The 22,534-nt window shown below is 36.8% G+C and overlaps 1 protein-coding gene across 1 annotated transcript in view; it reads left to right on the top strand.

Moving 5' to 3' along the window:
• The first annotated feature begins 3,887 nt into the window (after positions 1-3,887).
• The window catches only part of LOC115410844 (G-protein coupled receptor 26), a 28,797-nt gene continuing 10,150 nt past the window's right edge, over positions 3,888-22,534 (top strand). Inside the window, exons 1-2 of the mRNA XM_030122691.1 lie at positions 3,888-4,730; positions 10,890-11,003. Of these exons, the coding sequence (XP_029978551.1) occupies positions 3,988-4,730; positions 10,890-11,003 (857 nt within the window). The 5' untranslated portion in view covers positions 3,888-3,987. The remainder of the gene's footprint in view (positions 4,731-10,889; positions 11,004-22,534) is intronic.

Genomic DNA, 22,534 nt, shown 5'->3' with positions numbered 1-22,534 from the left:
AGTTGTCACCCGAATATTTGAGGAATACTTGCGCAAGTTTCAGGAAGCGTGTGAAGGCAGTTATTGAGAAAGAAGGAGGACACATAGAATAAAAACATTTTCTATTATGTCAATTTTCTTGTGGCAAATAAATTCTCATGACTTTCAATAAACTAATTGGTAATACACTGTCTTTCAATCCCTGCCTCAAAATATTGTAAATTTTGCTTCCCCACCCTGTATGTTGCAAATAAACATTAATTCTAGATGACATTTAGGCCATATAACGTACACTTTTATTAGTAAGTTTTCATTTTTTACATTTTTTATCAATTACTAGACATTTCAGACGACCCCATTTGAATTCCAGGCGATCCTACGTGGGGTCCCGACCCTAAGGTTGAAAAACACTGGTTTATATAGTCATTTTGAGTAACACACGTGTCAAACATGCGGCCCGGGGGTCAAATCCAGCCCGCCAAAGGTTCCAATCTGGCCCGTAGGATGAATTTGTGAAATGCAAAAATTACACTGAAGATATTAACAATCAAGGATGTCAAAATTATTTTAATTCAGATTCTACATACAGACCAATTAGATTTCAAGTGGGTCAGAACCAGTAAAATACTATCACATTAAACCTATAAATAATGAAAACAGCAAACTTTCTCTTTTAGTGTAAAAAAGTAAAATCACAAGAAAATGTTTATATTAAAAACTGTTATTTTTACAAAAATGTGAAAAACCTGAAGTGTGTTAAGATAAATACATGCAATTTTACCAATATTCTGCCTGATATTAAATGTGTTGTGTATTTGTAATTGTAATGTAAGTTGTAATGCACATGTGTAAATCATAAACTGATAATCCGAAGCAGAATATTGGTAAAATTGCAGTTTTTCATAAGATGTTTCCAGTTGTTCATGTTATTCCGATTTTTGTATATGTTAACATTATCATAATTTAATTTTACTTTTATCACTGTTATTATTTTACTGGTTCAGCTCACTTGAGATCATATTGGGCTGAATGTGGCCCCTGAACTAAAATGACTTTGACACCCCTGGAGTACCAGATCAGAAATCATCCTCCACCACTAGTATCACTACAGCCGTCCATGTGCATGTGTGTTACAGTCACAATATTTCTTGCCACCCCCACCCTAACACACCCCTCTTACTGCCACCACCACCACCACCACCTCACCCAGCTCGGTCACGTGCTGCAGCACACACTCCGATGAGTCCCACGCTTCAGAGGAAATTCTCCACACTCTCAAGTCCAAAGGGGCAGTAGAGTGTGGGGGCGTCAGCAGCCGGCCTCGGGGGGGTGGGGGGTGGGGGGGGAGACATGGCTCCTTATCAATCTGATGAAGCAGACTTAATTAAGATCTGTGAGAGGGCATGTGGAGAGGGAGATGAAAGCACTGTAATGATCAGTGAAATCAATAAAAGCAGAAAAATTTCAGGAGAATCACTTAGTGTGTGCGTTTTACTGAGCTGCAACTGGGCTTAGGATTGGGAATGATTAATGTGCATGTTAAACGCATAGAGATGAATGGTATTTGGCTGTATTTTGTTTTCTTTGCATTTTTTTTAATGTATAAACAAAAACTTATTTATTATTTTAATGACATGTACCTATAATTGTGACTGTTGCTCATTATTTTAATCCTATTTTTATACTGTTTAAGGTTGAGTTGGTGTATTTTTTAAAAATTATTTTTACTATCATTGATTGTAAAGTTGATTTTGACAAACTTATTTATTATGTTAATATGATTTATACCTAATTGTGACTGTTTCTCATTATTTTAATCATATTTTTACACTGTTACTTGAGTTGGTGTTTTTTTTTTTTTTTTATTATTATTATTATTATTTTTACTATCATTGATTGTAAAGTTGATTTGGATAGAAGCTTATTTATTATTTTAATATGACATATACCTAATTATGACTGTTGTTCATGTTTTTAATCCTATTTTTATACTGTTTAAGGTTGAGTTGGTGTATTTTTTATTATTTTTACTATCATTGATTGTAAAGTTGATTTTGACAGAAGCTTATTTATTATGTTAATATGATTTATACCTAATTGTGACTGTTTCTCATTATTTTAATCATATTTTTATATTGTTTGTAACTTGAGTTGGTGTATTTTTTATTTATTTTTTTTTTAATTTTTACTATCATTGATTGTAAAGTTGATTTTGATGGAAGCTTATTTATTATTTTAGTATGACATATACCTAATTGTGACTGTTGTTCATGTTTTTAATCCTATTTTTATACTGTTTAAGGTTACCTGAGTTTTTTTTTTTTTTTTTTTTTTATCATTTTCACTATCATTGATTGTAAAGTTGATTTTGACTGGAAATTGGTGCCTAAAATTTCTATTTTTACATATGATGTAGCCTCTAAGGTGTATAATTGTTGCTTAGTGCTTAATTCTGCACCATTTTCCCTTACATATGTGCAGGGTTAAGTTTGGATTGAATGTTTAAGATAAGGGGAAATCCTTGGCTCAGGTCACATTTGCCATCCTTTGTCTAATCAGTCATTTAGAAACACCATTGAATTGCTGTTGTATGGTTAGCTGAATTGGTGTATTTTATTATTTTTACTGTCATTGATTCTAAAGTTGATCTGGACAGAAGCTTATTTATTATTTTAATATGACATTATACCTATAATTGTGACTGTTGCTCATTATTTTAATCATATTTTTATACTGTTTAAGGTTGAGTTGGTGTATTTTTACCTCCACCAGGAGGTATTGTGATCACTTTGCTTTGTGTGTTTGTTTGTTTGTTTATTAGCAAGATCACTCAAAAAGTTATAGATGGATTTGGATGAAAATTTCAGGAAATGTTGATACTGGAACAAGGAACAAATGATTAAATTTTGGTGGTGATCGGGGGGGTGGAGGTCTGTGCTCTAATAGTGCTTTTCTAGTTATTATTTTTACTATCATTGATTGTAAAGTTGATTTTGACCGAAACTTATTTATTTTAAAATGACATACCTAAATGTGACTGTTGGGCATGTTTTTCATCATATTTTTATACTGTTTAAGGTTGAGTTGGTGTATTTTTATAATTTTTTACTATCATTGATTGTAAAGTTCATTTTGACAGAAGCTTATTTATGATTTTAATATGATTTATACCTAATTGTGACAGTTTTAATCATATTTTTATACTCTTTGTTACCTGAGTTGATGTATTTTTAAAAAAAAAAAAAATTATTATTATTTTTACTGTCATTGATTGTAAAGTTGATTTTGATAGGAGCTTATTTATTATGCTAATATGATTTATACCTAAGTGTGACTGTTGCTCATTATTTTAATCATATTTTCATACTGTTTGCAACTTGAGTTGGTGTATTTTTATAATTAATTTTACTGTCATTGATTGTAAAGTTGATTTTGACTGGAAATTGGTGCCTAAAATTGCTATTTTTAGCCTCTTCGGTGTATAATTGTTGCTTAGTGATTAATTCTGCACCATTTTCCCTTACATATGTGCAAGGTTAAGTTTGGATTTCATGTTTAAGATGAGGGGAAATCCTTGGCTCAGGTCACATTTCCCATCTTTTGTCTAATCAATCATTTAGAAACACCGTCGTGGCTGCTTTTATTCTTTCTCTTTGTCTTTGTGCTGCTGCTGCTGCTGCTGCTGCTTCTCACAGTATAGTCGGATCAAGTAGCCCACACACTGTGCAGTGTGTGCGGAGGGGTGATGCCTCCAGAGCGCATCACAGGACGACAAAACCCCCACTGCAAAGACGCAGCGCCAGAAGAGAGCAGCTTTGGCACCGCCGGTCGTTTTCCTGCAAAAAGGGAATTCAACTGCAAGGATCCTTAAAGATATCAGTTATTGATCATGTCGGAATCCTCCTGATCATCTTTTGTGGCTGAGGCGCACAGGAAATGTAACTGGATCTGCCTGGTCTGGTGGAGAGTTTGTGGGGGATGCACGGACACGGTTATGGGTGATTATTAATGCCACTGAAAGCAGACTGGATATGCGCACAAAAAGTAAGGAGAAGTGACTTTTGGTTTTGGGTTGGCCCCAGGATGGACACTGCGGAGGTTCTTCTGTGTGTGTTGATGGTTGTGATCATTATTGTGTCGTTGCTGTCCAATGTCCTGGTGCTGATCTGCTTTCTCTACAACCCGGAGATCCGCAAGCAGGTCCCGGGTCTGTTCAACCTCAACCTCACCTTCTGCAACTTGTTGCTGACTGTGTCCAACATGCCTCTGACTCTGGTGGGACTGGTCAGTAAAGCTCAACCGGGTGGAGATGGTTTCTGTCAGATCGTGGGTTTCTTGGAGACCTTCCTGTCCACTAACTCCATGCTGAGTATGGCAGCTCTGAGCATCGACAGGTGGATAGCGGTGGTGTTCCCCCTGAGGTACCACTCCAAAATGCGCCATAAGGACGCAGCTTTTGTGCTCGGCTACACGTGGGCGCACTCCATGTCCTTCTCCACGGTGGCCACCTGCCTCTCCTGGGTGGGATACCACCGGCTGTACGCCTCCTGCACCCTATCCAACCCGAGGGCGAGCAGCCGGACCCAGTTTGTTATCTTTACCGTGTTTTTCCACTCCTTCACCTTTCTCCTGTCTTTTATAGTGCTCTGTTTCACATACCTCAAAGTGCTTAAAGTGGCAAGGTTTCACTGTAAAAGGATCGACGTTATTACAATGCAAACTTTGGTGCTGCTGGTGGATATACACCCCAGGTGAGCCCCCAAATAAGACCCTCTTTCCTCCTCTTTTTACTTTAAAAACCCCTTGAACACTGGTTGAAGATGTCTGTGGTGCAAGATTTGATCAGTTTGAGAAAGAACAGCCTGTACCAAACAACTTAAAAAGGGGTTTGGGAGCAGTTAATGCAGTGTGTTTCAACCTTAGGGTGGGGACCCTATGTGGGGTCGCCTGGAATTTCTAGTACTTGATAAATTTTTTTTAAAAATAAATCAATAAAATTTACAAAGAAAAAATGTACATTATATATACTAAATGTAGTCTAAAATTAACGTTTACTTGCAACATATTATAGCAAACCCCTTCATTCAGATGTGTACACTGGTTTAAAATGTTTGTGGCACAAGATTTTCAGTTTGAGAAAGAACAGACTGTACCAAACAACTTAAAAAGGGGATTGGGAGCAGTTAATGCAGTGTTTTTCAACATTGGGGTTAGGACCCCACATAGGGTCACCTGAAATTTCTAGTAATTGATAAAAAAAAAAAAAAAGAGACAAAAAAACCCCCAAAAACTTATTAAAGTGGCAAGGTTTCACTGTAAAAGGATCAATGTTGTTACAATGCAAACTTTGGTGCTGCCGGTGGATATACACCCCAGGTGAGCCTCTAAATAAGACCCTCTTTCCTCCTCATTTCAGTTTAACCCCTTGAACACTGGTTTCAAATGTTTGTGGTGCAAGATTTGATCAGTTTGAGAAAGAACAGACTGTACTAAACAACTTAAAAAGGGGATTGGGAGCAGTTAATGCAGTGTTTTTCAACCTAAGGGTCGGGACCCCACGTAGGGTCACCTGGAATTCCAATGGGGTCGCCTGAAATTTCTAGTAACTGATAAAAAATGTAAAAAATTAAAACTTAATAACTACAAAAGCACTCGAAGAGTGCAGACCTCCGCCAAGGCAGATCAGCAACCCCCCCCATCATCACCCAAATGTAATCATTTGTTCCTTGTGCCAGAATCAACATTTAATGAAATTTTCATTCAAATCCATCCTTAACTTTTTGAGTTATCTTGCACACGGACAGACAGACAAACCAATGCTGGTAAAAACATAACCTCCTTGGCAGAGGTAAAAATGTACATTATATAGCCTAAATTTCATCTAAAATTAACATTTATTTGCAACATATTATAGCAAAAGTATTACATGATCAAAAATGAATTTTAGCAACAAAAAAAAAGTCTCTGTTTTGAATGTCTGGGGTAAATTGGGATCACAAGCCAAAAAAAGGTTGGGAACCACCGGTTTAACCCCTTCATTCAGATGTGTACACTGGTTTCAGATGTTTGTGGTGCAAGATTTGATCAGTTGGAGAAAGAACAGACTGTACCAAACAACTTAAAAACTGGGGATTGGGAGCAGTTAATGCAGTGTTTTTCAACCTTGGGGTTGGGACCCCATGTGGGGTTGCCTGAAATTTCTAGTAATTGATAAAAAAAATAAAAACTTACTAATAAAAAATATAGGGAGAGTTGGCAGAGACAATCCCAATCCATCCAAATTTCTTGTAAGGTGAACCCTGTTTACTTAAATGGCATTAAACATGGTTCTGATTCTGATCAAACCCCTGGATTTCACTGGAAATGGAGCATCACAAGCTCTCGATCAGTGTTTTTCAATTTTTGGGTCGGGACCCAATGTGGGGTCGCCTGAAATTTCTAGTAATTGATTACAAAAAAAAAAAAAAAAAAAAAAAAAATACTAATAAAAAAATATATGTTGAGTTGACAGAGACAATCCCAATCCATAAAAGACATGACAAACTGTGAAGCTGAAACTGAAGCACTGTGGTTCTGTTTATCTGTCAAATGTTCATGGTGGTCAGTTTCAGATGCTGCAGCTCTTTCATAATTCATAGTTGGAGTTCTTGTTTGTTCAGTATTAATTGTCAGCCTTGTAAATCCAAGCTGGACTGACTGTACATATCCTGACCAAGGAAAATCCCATTTTCACTTTGTGCAGTAATCTACACCTGGCTTTTCTGCCTCTGTCCAGAATAATATACATTATATAGACGAAATATCGTCTAAAATTAACATTTATTTGCAACATAGTATAGAAAACTATTACATAATCAAAAACAAATTAATTTTAGCAAAAAAAAAAGTCAGGGTCGCCAGAAATTTGTCATGTTAAAATGGCGTCATGAGCCAAAAAAGGTTGGAAACCACTGAGTTAATGTAATTATAAGTGCCATTATTCCTATTATATGCTGAAATGATTGGCATGTGGGTTATGATATAATAGCACAGTTCTGACATTTGAAGTGAGGGGATGTAAAATGTCACCCACTGTCCCAGAACCATTGATTTATTCTGCACCAAGTACCTTTAGAGAAAAAAACTAACACACATATGTCGACCAGTATGTATGTGTGTTAATGAAATAACTCCAAAATCCATCTAATCTACACATGCCAGTCTTACATTACATAATTCCTTTCATATTAGGGACAGGACCTTTACTTGACAGAGACGGTGGTCATTAATCATCACAAGCGTTTGCCAGCAAGACCTCATTTTTATCTGTTACCCATGGCCAAAAAGGCAAATAAAAACGGCAATGGAGTAGAGAAAATAATAGTGCATCTACTACAAACACACCCACATACAAAGGAAGGATTCTAGTTAAAAGGCAGAGTAACTGTATAGGAATACTGATGGGTCTAGTTTAGGTATGTAAGTCTATGTATTTTCCCGAAAGAGATGGAGGAAAAGCATGGAAACACACTTTGGATGCATTTATTTAGACGTTAATGCATTGTGTCACGGCTCTGGCTGTGTTGTAATGATGACATGCTGCTTACAGTAATGTCCTGTTTGGTGAAAATAAGGTCATGAGTGTCAGTAAAACACACAGGGGTTGAAACTCCCCCCGTACAGTACAATATGTGACCGTACGAGGAAGTCTCACTTGAAGTTAAAGCTGCACGATGCTGGAAAAAACTGACATTGCGATTTTTTAAAACCCTGCGATATGATAAAAATACTCAGGAGGGTATAATAGCTGTGTGGCGCCGACGTAAATGGTCAAACAAATTAGTTGTGTTTCCTCTCGTTGTGGCGACAGGTGCATTAAGGCACGATCGACACAGAACACATGTTTCGGTATCATCATTCTTGTAGCCGAAATAATTCCAGATAAGTGCTGATTTTTAAAAAAAAATTTTTTTATGGAACAAAGTCTTCATTTTCGGTGATTTTCACTTGTTCGTTGCTCATTTTTCAGTGTTGTTTCCAGGGGCGGGAATCTTTTACTATCTCATGATTTAATTTGATTCAAATTTTTGGGGCAACGATTGAATTCAAGATCGATTTTTGATTCAAAACAATTTGATTCGTAATGATTTCTGCTTCAATCTATAAGTGTGCAAAGGATCCTCATGATCTACTCCAGTCTGCTTTGCAAGACAGAATGACAAATGCGCACATTAAAATGTCTTTTTCACATTTGTTATGTTTTAAACATTTATCCATGCTTGGCAGGGAGTTTGGTGAGGCACAGCAGGGTGCGTTGGTTTGCTGCTGGTGGCTGATTGTGTCCTGAAGTTCTGGGTGATGCCTGCTGACAGAACAAGCACATGAAATTGCATTATATGTGACGCCAGTTTATTGCAATTAGCGTGTTATACGTACGCATTTTCATTAGGGATGCACTGATACCACTTTTTTCCAGACTGAGTACGAGTACTTACATTTGATTACTTGCCGTTACAGAGTACCTAGACAAGTACTTAATAATCCCACTCCGGTTCTTAGTTCCTTTTGTAAATGTGCTTTATTGTCGTTGTCATTAGTCTGACTGGAACAAAGTGCTGCTACTGACATTTAATGTGTTGGAATGAGCGTTTCTCAATTAATCCACCAGGGGGCGCCGCTCTGAATTAACCATACTGGACAAATACCACGAAGAAGAGGAACGTTTTTTGAGAAGAAGAAAGTCAGTAATAACAAACATGGAGACGACAGAGGCAACACTAATGTGATACTAATATTGCAGCGTTTTCGCTGGTAAAGTTTAAAAGCGAAGCTTCAGCAGGAAGAGTAAAGAGAAGTGAGTGATAAGTTTCGTTTTCACTTCTGCTGGCGGCGGTCCACACTGCTCTGTACCCCCATAGTATTATTAGTAGGATGGAAACCGGCCCAGCCCTGGGTGGTTGTCATAAATCTGGCAGTAGTTTTTCTCCAACTCACACAGTCGCTCTTTGAACAGATCCTCTACCTCCACGGTTGGTATTCTCCGTCTGGGTACGCATCCGTGAGCACCTGAAAAACAGATGAAATGTACGCAGAGGATGGACAGAACACTGCGTCCGTATCTGTCTGTGTCTTTAACGTTACTTGCAGTCAGCGTTACTTTAATTACCGTCATTTATTTTGAAAAATCTCCACACTCTTCACACTCCACACACATTATTCCACCACCGCGTACCTGCTGCACTGAACTGTGACTGTCACACGGCCGTAAGCGGTATCAGTGCAGTTGTATCGGATTACTTTTATGAGTACGAATACGAGTACACACACTGAGTATCGGAGCCGATGCCCGATACTGGTATCGGATTGGTGCATCCCTAATTTTCATCCTTTCATGTGTTTATTTAACACCATTTGATGGCGTGTCACTGCCCTAGCTGCTAATCGCGCTAGCCGCTAATCGCTAACTGCTAACCCTACCTCCTCCATTAGTTTTCTTTGTCTTGGTGCTTACTGTGCATGCATGTGTTCTAGAATCAGCTGCATGATGACGTCAGGATGTTCTGTGTACAAAACGGAGGCAGACTGCCGGCTGATTTTATTTTTTAAAATCGATTTTGGGCCATTTTAAATTGATTCTGAATTGTAGTAAATGAGAAAAGTGATTTTTATGTGTATCGATTTTTTTTTTTTTTTTTGGGCACACTCCTAGTCGTTACCAGTGACTCACCCCATGTGCAGGGGCGTGGTCTGCTTTGGCAAACTGATTATGAACGATTGTGATTGGTGGATCGCTGTGTGCAGTGTGTGTCAGGTACCCAGGTTGAAATCAGATGAGCACACATTGAGTTTGTTTGCCTCTTACATTGCAGGACCTGCGATGGGACTTTTGCGCACACATACAGTACATTGCAATGACGATGCTCAAATGATATATGGTGCAGCTCTACTTGAAGTCTTTATGATCAGTCAGCTCCTTCTCTTCTTAAACCGTAAATCACAGACAGCCTAACTGCTTTGCCTTTTAAAAGACACTTTGAGGTCTTCTTTTCATTCATTCATTCATTTGTTTATTTCGAGCATTTATAGAATACATCAGTGTTTTTCAACCTTGGGGTCGGGATGCCTGGAATTCAAATGGGGTCGCCTGAAATTTCTAATAATTGATAAAAAAAAAATTATAAATTAAAACTTACTAATAAATATTTATATTATATAGCCTAAATGTCATCTAAAAGTAACGTTTATTTGCAACATAGTATAGCAAACTATTACATGATCAAAAACAAATGAATTTTTGCAAAAAAAAAAAACGTCTCAGTGATGTTAAAATGGGGTCATGAACCAAAAAAGGTAGGGAACCACTGGAATACATTCAAGTCCAAAAATTCCAAAATCATTCATCTACACTTGAAAGTTAGTGGGAAGAAGAAAAACTAATTTAATCCCAACCCCATTCTCATCATCAAATAACTCAACACTAATAAAAACATCATTATCAGTATTGTATTTTTCATTTCTGTAATTAAACCCCTAAATCCCCTTAAATCCTCACACCAGGACATTTAATTATATGAACTATTTTGTGAAAAAGACAGTAACCACCTTAAGTTGTGAAATTTTGTGACACCAGCAGAATGCACTTAAAGATATTTTATCAAAACATGGTAACTGAATTAGATCCAGGGCATGTTTTCCAAAAAATTACGCGTAAATTGGATAAAAATGTCTGCATTGTGCAAGCATCATGATCCCACTGAACTTCAGAGGTTACTCGCTCCTGTCCTTAGACTTAAAGCCAGAACAATGAACAAAAAAATAGGCCTATATCAAATTAGAATAAACTCAATGGACAGTATTTATATTATCGAACCCAAATGTCTTCTGAAGTGTGTCCGGCGCTTGTAAACCCGCTGAACTGTCTGTGTTGTCAGTGTTCGCCAGCGCTGCCTGGAGGAGCAGAAGAGGCGACGGCAAAGAGCAACTAAAAAGATCAGCACCTTCATCGGCACCTTCATGCTCTGCTTCGCTCCCTATGTGATCACAAGGTGAGTCGGAGAAGAGGAAGAACCCGGAGGGGGCGAGGGAAGCCGTGTAGGAACACTGCGGCGTACTCAGCTCTTTGTTTTGCTGGTATCCCCCAAACCTCCCTCCTTTGCTGTCACCCCCCCCCCCCCCCCCTCCCCTTATCATCCTCCTCCTCCTCCACCATCAGCGCCACCTCCACCTCCTCTGTGCCTGCTTCCTCTCCACAGCGGCCAGAGTCGGAAGATGAGATTGGCTGACCTTGTGATAAGTAATATGCCTCCCTGCTCTGCTGTTGCTGCTGCATTAGCACTTTTCTTCTCAAGTTCGTTGGGTGCACCCTCAGTTAGTTCGGATCAGTTGCATCAATCACAGTGACACAAAAACAGGCAGATACACGTGTGTCGTTTCAGGAGTTACTTCCAAACTGTAACCCATTACAGATTACTGGTTACTGTTATTTAAAACTAATTCCTTACCTTACAATATTACGGTCTCTGAATTGTAATGTGACTCCTGTATTACTTTTGAGTTACATACAGACTCTCGTCATTAGGGATGGGAATCAAGAATCGGTTCTTTTTGAGAACCGGTTCCCAGTAGCTCAATTCCTTGAAATTGTTTGCTTGCCTGCTTAGCGATTCTGTTTATCGATTCTGCCTTTGTTGCACATGTGTGATGACATCACACATATACTACATTGTTTTGGGTTGCAATGTAGCCAATGTGGGGTCGAGGTAGAAAAGCTTCAAAGTTTAGCTATATTTAACACAAAAAGATGATTTAACCTTCATCCTACCAACATATTTCATATCCTAATCCGACCAATCGGGGTCCATGTGGACCCCACTGTGATATATGGCGATATCACATCTTAGTAACAGACAGGAAACGTCATTTCATTTCAGAATGTTTTTATTACGTAAGAAAAACAGTTTGTATCATAAAACACCATTACGATAACTAATTGTGTAAGAATGAGGGTGATACAAATGATCAAATCACCCTGATTTTTAACAGTTGGATGTCTCGGAACCTTCAGCCTCAGAGCTGTCCTCTGCCTCTAAAATAGACCGAAGGGCTTGTGCAGCAGTGTACCTTGCTTTTCTATTTCTATTAGCCATCACTTACTGAAACAAATAATAAAGTTATATTTTAGATGCTCATTATGGACAAAGAAAAAATGCTTTTCAACTGGGGTCCATTTGGACCCTGATCACAAGTTGAATACAGTACCCATTATGTCAGATTGTTTTTGGAACTAATATAAGCAATCGAACATGGACATACAGACAGACAAACTCCTAGCACAAAGTGATCATTCAATAAATAATACAGCAGAGACATATAAAAATCATGTCCTGGGGTCTAGTTGGACCCCAGCTGGTAGGATGAAGGATAAGGCAGTGTTTTTCAACCTTGGGGTTGGGACCCCATGTAGGGTTACCTGGAATTCATATGGGGTCGCCTGAAACTTCTAGTAATTGACAAAAAAAACAAACAAACAAACAAAAAAAACCCTTACTAATAAAAAAATATATGGTGAGTTGACAGAGACAGTCACAATACGTAAAAGACATGACAAACTGTGAAGCTGAAACTGAAGCACTGTGGTGCTGTTTATCTGTCAAATGCTCATTGTGGTCAGTTTCAGATGCTGCAGCTCTTTCATAATTCATAGTTTCAGTTCTTGTTTGTTCAGTATTAATTGTCAGCCTTGTAAATCCAAGTTGAACTGACTGTACATATCCTGACCATGGAAAATCAAATTCTCTCTTTGTGCAGTAATCTACACCTGGCTTTTCTGCCTCCGTCCATAATAATATACATTATATAGACTAAATGTCATCTAAAATTAACCTTTATTTGCAGCATAGTATAGCAAACTATTTTAGTTTTAGAAAAAAAAAAGTCTCTGTTTTGAATATCTGGGGTTGCCACAAATTTGTGATGATAAAATGGATCATGAGCCAAAAAAGGTTGGGAACCACTGGATTAAGGTGTCATGGTCTTGCTTTTTTTTTTTTTTTTTTTTTTTTTTTGTCATTTTAGACGTTAATTATGGGGAAAAACGCAAGTGCTATTGAACATGTACCAAGTAAAATATTACTGAAAATTGATTAGTAATGCCTTATGCAACTGCATTATAGCAAAAAGGAATCCGTTACTGTAATGCATTACTTTTGTAACGTGTTTCCTCCAACACTGTTTCAGTAATTGTGAGTAAAAATACGAGAAATACTTGAGCAGGAGCACAAAATGAACTCATCATGATGATATGAGCTTAGCTACCACAACAATGAACGTTTTAGTCGACGATTAATCATCATAAAAAAGTCTTTTCCTGTTCATTTTCCTGTTTCACATAAGCCCAACAAGCACTGAACTCTGGGACACCAATGAACATTTGTTTTCAGGCTTTGTTACCCATAACTGCATGGATTTAACATTAATGCTAACTATACAAAGTTTATTACTGAAAAATCCAGTGTCTTGAGGTGAATGTGATTCAGTGAAATGACATAATTCAACTCAAACAGTGGAAAATGACGTGGAATTTGTCATTTTCTGATATTTTCATCCAGGTGAATAGAGGGGATTATCACAATCATGCACAATAACTGCTGTGATATGATTATGTAACAATTATGACTGACCCACATATTAAACCCCCAAAGCATGGAGGCTTTGTCAAAATTGTTTTGGCTTTTTAATGAAGGCTTCATTATGAGGTGTGTCAGACTTTGTTTAGTGGGTTTGATATGACACCCTTCTGAGATGATAAAGACATCTGAATAGTTTAACAATATAATGCCTTGGAATTTTGGGATTTGGGGTTGAAAATGTTGACAGTTTACAGTGATAATGCACGAGTTAAACCATTTGGAATTGCTGCTAGTAGTAATAATACTGTTAAAGTAAGTCATCAGTGTCATTAAAATATACAGCCAATGACATCATCATGGGTTTGAAGTGAAAATACAACTGGCAAATACTGATTCATTTCATTCCAAGATGAGGTTGAACAATAAAGTTGTCACATAATTTTTTACCTTAAGATGACATTAGCACAACATTTAAACAGAATAGTTCCTCGGCAGTTCATAATAAGTGACCTAAACCATTAAATCATTGACAGAAAATTCCAGACAGAAAAATACAGGTGCATTAAGGCACTGTCGACACACAACACGTATTTTAATATCATCCTTCTTGTAGCTGAAATAATTCCAGATAACTGATGTTGCTTTTTTTTTGGCACCAAGTCTTCATTTTCAGTGGTTTTTCTCTTGTTCGTTGCTCATTTTTCAATGTTGTTACCAGCGACTCCATGTGCGGGGGCGTGGTCTGCTTTGGCAAACTGATTATGAATGATTGTGATTGGTGGATTGTTGCGTGCAGTGTGTGTCAGGTACCCAGGCTGAAATTAGATGAGAACACGTTGAGTTCATTTGCCTCCTTCATTGCAGGACTTGCGATGTGACTATTGTGCACACATATATTGCGATGACTATGCTCAAATGATATATTGTGCAGCTCTACATTAGGATTAGGGATGGGAATCAATAAGAATTTAGCGATTACGATTCCATTATCGATTTTGCTTATTGATCCGATTCCTTATTGATTCTCTTATTGATTCTCATTGGGTGAGGGAATAAAAAAAGTACAAACGGGTGTGTTTGTGTAGCGGCTGTACGTGTGCGTTGAGAATAATTTGCCAAAACATGATCCTCTCTCTTTCTTGGCAGTTTATTCTGGCAGACAAAAAATAATATAAGTCTCACGAAAAACATGGAGTCTGTTCTCATACTGTGAAGCTAAAAATTAAAAAAAAAAAATCACAGTTAGCTAACACCACAATTAGACCATTAACATACATAAAGAACATTGCCATTAAAAAAAGCATACTCAACCAACAGGGAGCCAATCATTACACAAACACAACGGTACATAACAATCATTCAAATATGACATTAAAAAAAAAAAAAAAAAAAAAAGTAAAATAATGACAGGACTAACATGCGTGTACTCACCAGGAAGAAAGCATAGCAAAACTACTGTTATCTCCCTGGGGTGCACGACCCTAGTTTGCAGGGGTGTGGTGTTCAGTGTCCCCAAAATAAAATTGTAATTAACACAACAGAACAGTGTGCGATGGCAAGTGGAATCCTAGACTATATACATTAACTCCGTTACATTTGCATTAACTGTCTTTTATATTTCCATCTCTGCACAGAAAATAGAACATAAACAGTATGTACAAATAACAGATGACGCTGGGCCTGGTTTGGGAGGGCACGTAAAGTGAAAGTGAAACTAAAGACACTTTACTAATTCCTCTATTGCTGCATTTCTACTACGTGGAACTGATTCGACTCGGCCCGTCTCTCATTGTTGTGCACCTCATTTCCTTTCCCCTACCTTTGGAAAATTGTATTTGAGGGGGTACAACGTTTGCTGCCCACACCGGAACGGGAACTGGGCCCGGATGACGGCCTGGTGTTCACTCTGCCGCTACATTCACAAGCGCCGCTAAGTAGCGCATCAAATACGTAACATTCCTGTAAATGATTCACATGCCGTGGACAAATTTTTGAGCAGATTGGAGGGATTCCACCCGTTTGAAAAAATGGAAGCTTTGACAGTGTTCCAGTGGACCTGGTGTCGTCTTTTTAGACCGTTTCTGCCTCAATACTATGTTGGCTACGTTCTGACCAAAGCAATGCAGCATACTTGTGACGTCATTGCACATGCGCAAGGAAGGCATGTGAAAGCCAATAATATAATAACAACCGATAACGTAATAACGGCCGATAACGTAATAAATTTGCCATTTTTAAGATGTAATAGGCCAATAATGTAATATCTGGCCAATAATGTCATAAAAGTCCTGAACCAATAACGTAATAGCTTTTGGCCAATAACATTATAACTTATTACGTTATTGGCTCAGTTATTACATTTGCAAAGAATTTTGTTTTTTTTTTACCAGGCCAATAATGTAATAACCAGCCAATAAGTTATAACGTTATTGGCCAAAAGTTATTACGTTATCGGTTCAGGACTTTTATTATGTAGTTGGCCAGATATTACGTTATTGGCCTATTACATTGTAAAAATGTCAAATTTATTATGTTATTGGCTGTTATTACGTTATTGGCTGTTATTACATTATTGGCTTCTACAAGGCGGAATCGATAAGCAGAATCGTTAAGCAGGCAGGCAAACGATTCCAAGGAGCTACTGGGATCCGGTTCTCGATTCCCATCCCTAATTAGGATAGTATTAAAATCCACCTCTGAAAGTTATTATGATATTAAGCTTTCCATCTACTTGGACAACAAACAATTGGTCATAAATAAACTGTCAGTAATTAATAACCACAGCAGTAATTTACATTAACCACCATTCGCTCTGGATATGACAGTTTACTAATTACTATGTGAATATATTCCACTAAAAGCCCCCAGTGCAGCCTTCTGATGCTTGTCTGTTGTCAAGCGTAAAAGCCATGTGCTGTGTTGTGTTGTGCTGTGGTGTGGTGTGTGACGGCTGACTTGACCTCCTGTTCACTCTGCTGCTGTGGACTGTGTGGGCAAATGCCAGTGATGGCTACTGGCCCATGTACAGTGAGGCCGGTGTTAATGTGCTGACAGAGGCTGATTGTGGACAGAGTAATCATACAGAGTGCAACAGTAGAGGATCAGCTTCTTTTTCATACCCTTTATGGAACCGCATAGAGGTAATGCCGATGCGGCGTCATAAAATTTAACACTACCTTTGGTATAGTGTCGTCTTTATGACTGACATTAGCGAAGCTGATGAGAGGAGGCAATAATTTATGGATAAAAACTCATCTGATGTCTCATTAGATAATACCTATTTTAAATGTAGAACATTAGCAAGAGACGCAGAGCGAAAAAATACGAGATACTAAGAGTCACAGTGATGCATTTAATGGTTGTGAAGATGGGATGTCTGTTGTCACTTGGTGTGCATTAGTAGTTTTGCTGCCAAAAACTACCCACTTTATATTTAACAAGTGGTGCCAGGCACAACAAACCCCACCCCTCACACATATTTTGCACATTCAAAGTAAATTCGAACAGTTTAAAAATTCATAAAATTTTTTTATTTTGACCTACTTTTCCCAAAATGTAATGACATCTATTCTGGGTCACTGGCAATCTATAAACCAAATTTGGCATGAATTCAACTAATAGTTTTGTTACTACAGACATTTGAAATTTTGCCCATTATAAGTAAATGGGGGAAAAAAAAGATATTAAAAATTCATTAAAAAAATTAAACTTTGATCTATTTTTCCCAAAATATAGTGAGATCTATTCTGGGTCACTGGCAATCTATAAACCAAATTTGATATGAGGTGAACCAATAGTGTTGCTGCTACAGACATTTGAAATTTCACCCATTATAAGTAAATGGGGTAAAAAGATTTTTAAAAAATTCATAAAAAATGTTACCTTCGACCCACTTTTCCCAAAATGTATTGACATCTATTCTGGGTCACTGGCACTTTATAAACCAAATTTGGTATGAATTTCAGCAAAAGTTTTGCTGCTAGACACTATAATGCTAATCATGGGGATGCAAATTCTCATATTCTACATGGTAGCTCTGCACACATCCTGTATTATTATTATTATTATTATAATTATTATAATTATTATTATTATTATTATTATTATTATTATTATTATTATTATTATTATTATTATTAGTAGTAGTAGTAGTAGTAGTAGTAGTAGTAGTTTTTTTTTTTTTTTTTAAAGAAACCTGGCCTACTAGTATAATGGTTCGGGCTTTCCAGGGTTAAAGACATACAGTCTATTTATTTTTTTATTTTCATTACGGATCCACCAGTGGCTGAAATACACAGAAACACTCCAGTACAAAACAAAAGCAAATTACATTCAGGTGAAAAACTTTGAGTAAAAACCTTTGTGTATAGGTGCAAACACTGCGTAATTAATGGGCACAGTCTGTTCCTTATGAATTTAGCCTAAACACTTTTTTTTGAAGAAGATAAGAACTGAAATATTTCCATGATTTAGAACAGAAGTCTTTTGACTGGGATCCTCCAGAGCACACGTGCATTGTTGTGCAAAGCAGCAATTAAAAGTAGAACCAGAAAACAATTAGATAAAGTCATTAGGAACAAAGTTATTGCCAAAATAAAACACCTAGATGTAGAAAAAAGTATAACTCCAGGGTGTGTAAGATTAAGATGTATTCGTCACTGTCAGTATTTGTTTCAGACTGCTACTAAAACATGGCTGTCGAGCTGCGATATCAGGTGAATTATGTAGAAATGTGTCTCCTGTGGCTAATTCTAAAATTGGCTTGATAATGATTGTCTCATTTGACATTTAATGTGAGAAAGGATGTGACAGCTCATAAATTACCCATCTGACTAAGGCAAATTGTACTATCCACATCTCTCTAGGCCTCTGTTGGTCAATATTCTTCCCTTTTTTGCCATGTAACATTATGGTTAGCCCACTTTGGTCTAGATCAGGGGTATCAAATTCATTTTAGTTTAGGGGCCACATTCAGCCAAATTAGATCTGCCAGTAAATAATAACATAATAATATATAAATAATGTCAACTCCAACTTTTTTCTGTTTTAGAGCAAAAAAGTAAATTTATATTATGAAAAGGTTTACATCTACAAACTATTCTTTCAAAAGATGTAAATAACATGAACAAACTGAAAAAATAAGTGTCATTTTAACAATATTCTGTTTCAGTTGATCCTTTACACATGTATATTATATCTTACAGATCACAGTGGATCTACAAATACACAACATTTAACAACAGGCAGAATTTTGTTAATCAAAATTGTACATACTTCTCTAAAGACATTTCAGGTTGTACATATTTGCTCAGGTTATTCATATTTTTCACAAAATTATACTTTGTTTTAGTGTAAATACATGAAAATATTTACATTTACAAAGAAAAACTTGGAGTTGTCATTATTTATAGTATTGTGATAGTATTTTACTGGTCTGCCCACTTGAGATTAAATTGGTCTGAATGTGGAACCTGAACCTAGGTTATTATCGTTAATGAAAATGCAAGAAATGACGAAAACTAGAATTGAAAAAACATTTTCGTTAACTGAAATAAATAAAAAGTATAATTAAAGAAAAAACGATAACCAACTGAAACTGTATTGTGTCCTTATAAACTAACTAAAACGTATAAAAAAAATTATGGATAAAATTCCCTTCGTTTTTGTCTTTGTCAATGTCGGATTGATACGAAAGCGATTTATTTTGCTCTAGCAATTTTAGCTAGCGGCACCATTCATATGACACTTCACAGTTCATCACTTGTGGTTTCCAGTCGTCTTCTGGTCCCCCACTCTACCTGGAAACATGGAGAATAAAGTTGGGAGAAGCAGCAGAGTCCTGTCTGGGATTTATTTGAATATGACGGCAAAGAAGATAAAAGATACGACCAAAACTAAAATTAATACTAAAACTAAACTAAAAATAAGCATTAGAAAAAAAATTTAAACTAATAAAAACTAGCAAACCTGCTCTAAAAACGAATTAAAACTAACTGAATTAGAGAAAAAAAAAGTCAAAACTAATAAAACTAAACTACAATGAAAAATCCAAAACTATTATAACCTTTGACCTGAACTAAAAGGCGCCAGATTAGGATCCTTTGGTGGGCCGGATTTGACCCCCGGGCCGCATGTTTGACACCTGTGGTCTAGATCAATAAAGCTCTGGGAAAAAAAAAATGAAGAGCCCAGTCCAAATGTCCAGACCTGACCCTGTTGAAAAGAAGATGGATGATCACTAACCATCAATCAAAGCTGAGATGCTTGTATTTTTTGCTCCAGGAGTGTCAGAAAGCAGCCAGCAGTAATGTGAAAGACTGGTGCAGAGCATGCCAAGACACATTAAAGCTGTGATGGAAAATCAGGGTTATTCCACCTCATATTGATTTCTTAACGCTCCCTAAGTTAAACATTTCTTGACATTATTTTAAATAAGAAAACTCTGTGTGTTTTATAAGTTTCTGCTTATAAATGGGTCATTCCATATCATTTCATCAAGTGGTCCCCACCTGACCCTCTCAGATTTTTCTGAATTTTTACATACTTATAGAACATTATATATGATGGGAAAATCCAAAATTTCAAGGCTTAATTGTAAATAGTTCCAAAGTTATGACCATTTGAAGTAGGTAGGGGGTACCCTAAAATTGCGACCAAAATGAAGACTTGAAATTTTCGGCTATTTTCAGGCTTCTATAACTTCTGAACAACAAGAGCTAGAGGTCTGAAATTTTCAGAATCATTTCACAGGAATCTATAGTCCTAAGGGATATGAAAATATTACTTAAAATTTATAATTTGATGTTACAGAGAATGACAAAGTTGAGATTTTATCCATCGCAAACTTCTAAAATGCTACTTTTGGCCACTCATTACACAAAAACTAATCATCATATTCATTAGAAATTTTATGTGCTATATCTTGGCTACTTATGGAATGGATCTGTGTAAAATGAAGGTCCTATGTTATGTTATGTATGATATATGAACAGCTGAAAATCAAAAATATCTGTCCGAACATCAGATTCAAAGGTCAATATCAGCATGTGGGATAGGTAGTGTCACAAAATAAAAGACACCATGTGAAAGTACAGGAATTGCCCTAAATTTTGACACCAAGCACAACTTGCTTCTATAAATCCTTCTATGTTAAATGTTCAAACTAGAAGCACTCGGAGAGCGCAGACCTCCGCCAAGGCTGATCAGTGCCCCCCCCCCCCCCCCCCCCGTGGGCCCCCCCACCCCCGATCACCACCAAAATTTAATCATTTCTTCCTTATCCCATTTCCAACAAACCCTGAAAATTTCATCAAAATCTGTCCATAACTTTTTGAGTTATGTTGCACACTAACGGACAGACAGACAGACAGACAGACAGACAGACCCTGGCAAAAACATAACCTCCTTGGCGGAGGTAATTAAATATGGATTCCTGTGAAATGATTCTGAAAATTTCAGACCTCTAGCTCTTGTTGTTCAGAAGTTATAGAAACCTGAAAATAGCCGAAAATTTCAAGCCTTAATTCTGGTCGCAATTTTAGTGTACCCCCTACCTGCTTCAAATGGTCATAACTTTGGAACTATTTACAATTAAGCCTTGAAATTTTGGATTTTCCCATCATATACAATGTTCTATAAGTATGTAAAAATTTAGAAAAATCTGAGAGGGTCAGGTGGGAAATTTTCTTAAAATCGGTTGATTTCATATGGAATGACCCAAATGCTTTAAATGACTGGGTTCACTGCATTATTTTACTCTCTTAACCCACAAAAGACCTAAACATCCACCGTCAACCAAAACCATCTATTGATCTAAATTGTTTAATACCTGTCGATCCACTAATCCTATCAATACATGCAAATAATTGGTGTAAAATACAGTTTGTCATCTTGTCATGGTCATCAGATATGACCCATTTGTACGTTAAGAGGCTCTGTAGTTATCGTGGAAACACCATCATCTTCTACAACATTGATTCACCAGTAAAACCCATGGAGTTGAATGAATGACAGTGGATGGGAACACTGGGTTTATGTTCAGTTAATGCTGAATGGGTGCTTTTATGAAACCAGGTACATTTTGGTATCTGACACTTTTCCAGCTTTTTAGACCCAATAATAAAAGGTAAAATTAGACATATTTCCCCCCAGGATGTACCTAATGATGACCTCAGATAAATGCAAAAAAAAATTATACTTTTACTCTAAGCCATCCCATAATTAATGAATTTTTGATAAAATATTGGAGCCAAAAATAGGACATGAAAAACTACCTAGGTTTCAATGCATTTGATTTTGAAAACCTTGCTGTAAATGGTCTTATATTCTGCTATAACTAAAGACACTGCGTTAAATTTGATGATCCTAGTGGTTTTTCTAATCTAGACGTGGGTTTTTTAGGAATCACAGTCTCATTCCAGGTTTCATGTGTAACCCATCGTGTCCACTGGCGTTACATGCAGAACTTGCCCAGTTAAACGTATATAAATCACAAATGATTTTGCAACAGCAGTCATTTTTGTGAAACACTCTGCCTTATATAATTAGTTCAATTTCCAAAATGTACCTGTGAGAGAATAAAAGATATTCAAAAAAATAGTAACTTGTAATTTTCGTGTCCTTTTGACCATGTTACATGCAGATTTTTGTATAAAATATAATATAAAAATGTGTTTTATCTTTAAAATAGTTTCTCTTTTATCTCAGTAAGTATTTATTTTTTAAAATAGACCCAAAGTGCTTCCAAACTTGCCTCATAACATTAGTCTACATCTGATTTAAATTTTTAGCCCCATGTCCTGTTTTAGGGCCAGTTTCATAGAAGCACCCATATTTTACTGAAAAAGTCACTTTTTTCTTCCTTTTTTTGCTGTTTTGATATAATTACCTTTGACTTTACTCTGAGCTTTTACGAACATCTACATGATTAGTAAATTAAACACAGGAAA

The sequence above is a fragment of the Sphaeramia orbicularis genome, chromosome 19 (assembly GCF_902148855.1).
Source record: "Sphaeramia orbicularis chromosome 19, fSphaOr1.1, whole genome shotgun sequence".
Classification (NCBI taxonomy): domain Eukaryota; kingdom Metazoa; phylum Chordata; class Actinopteri; order Kurtiformes; family Apogonidae; genus Sphaeramia; species Sphaeramia orbicularis.
The sequence above is the reverse complement of the archived record's forward strand: the minus strand, read 5'-3'. Positions and strand labels throughout refer to the sequence as shown.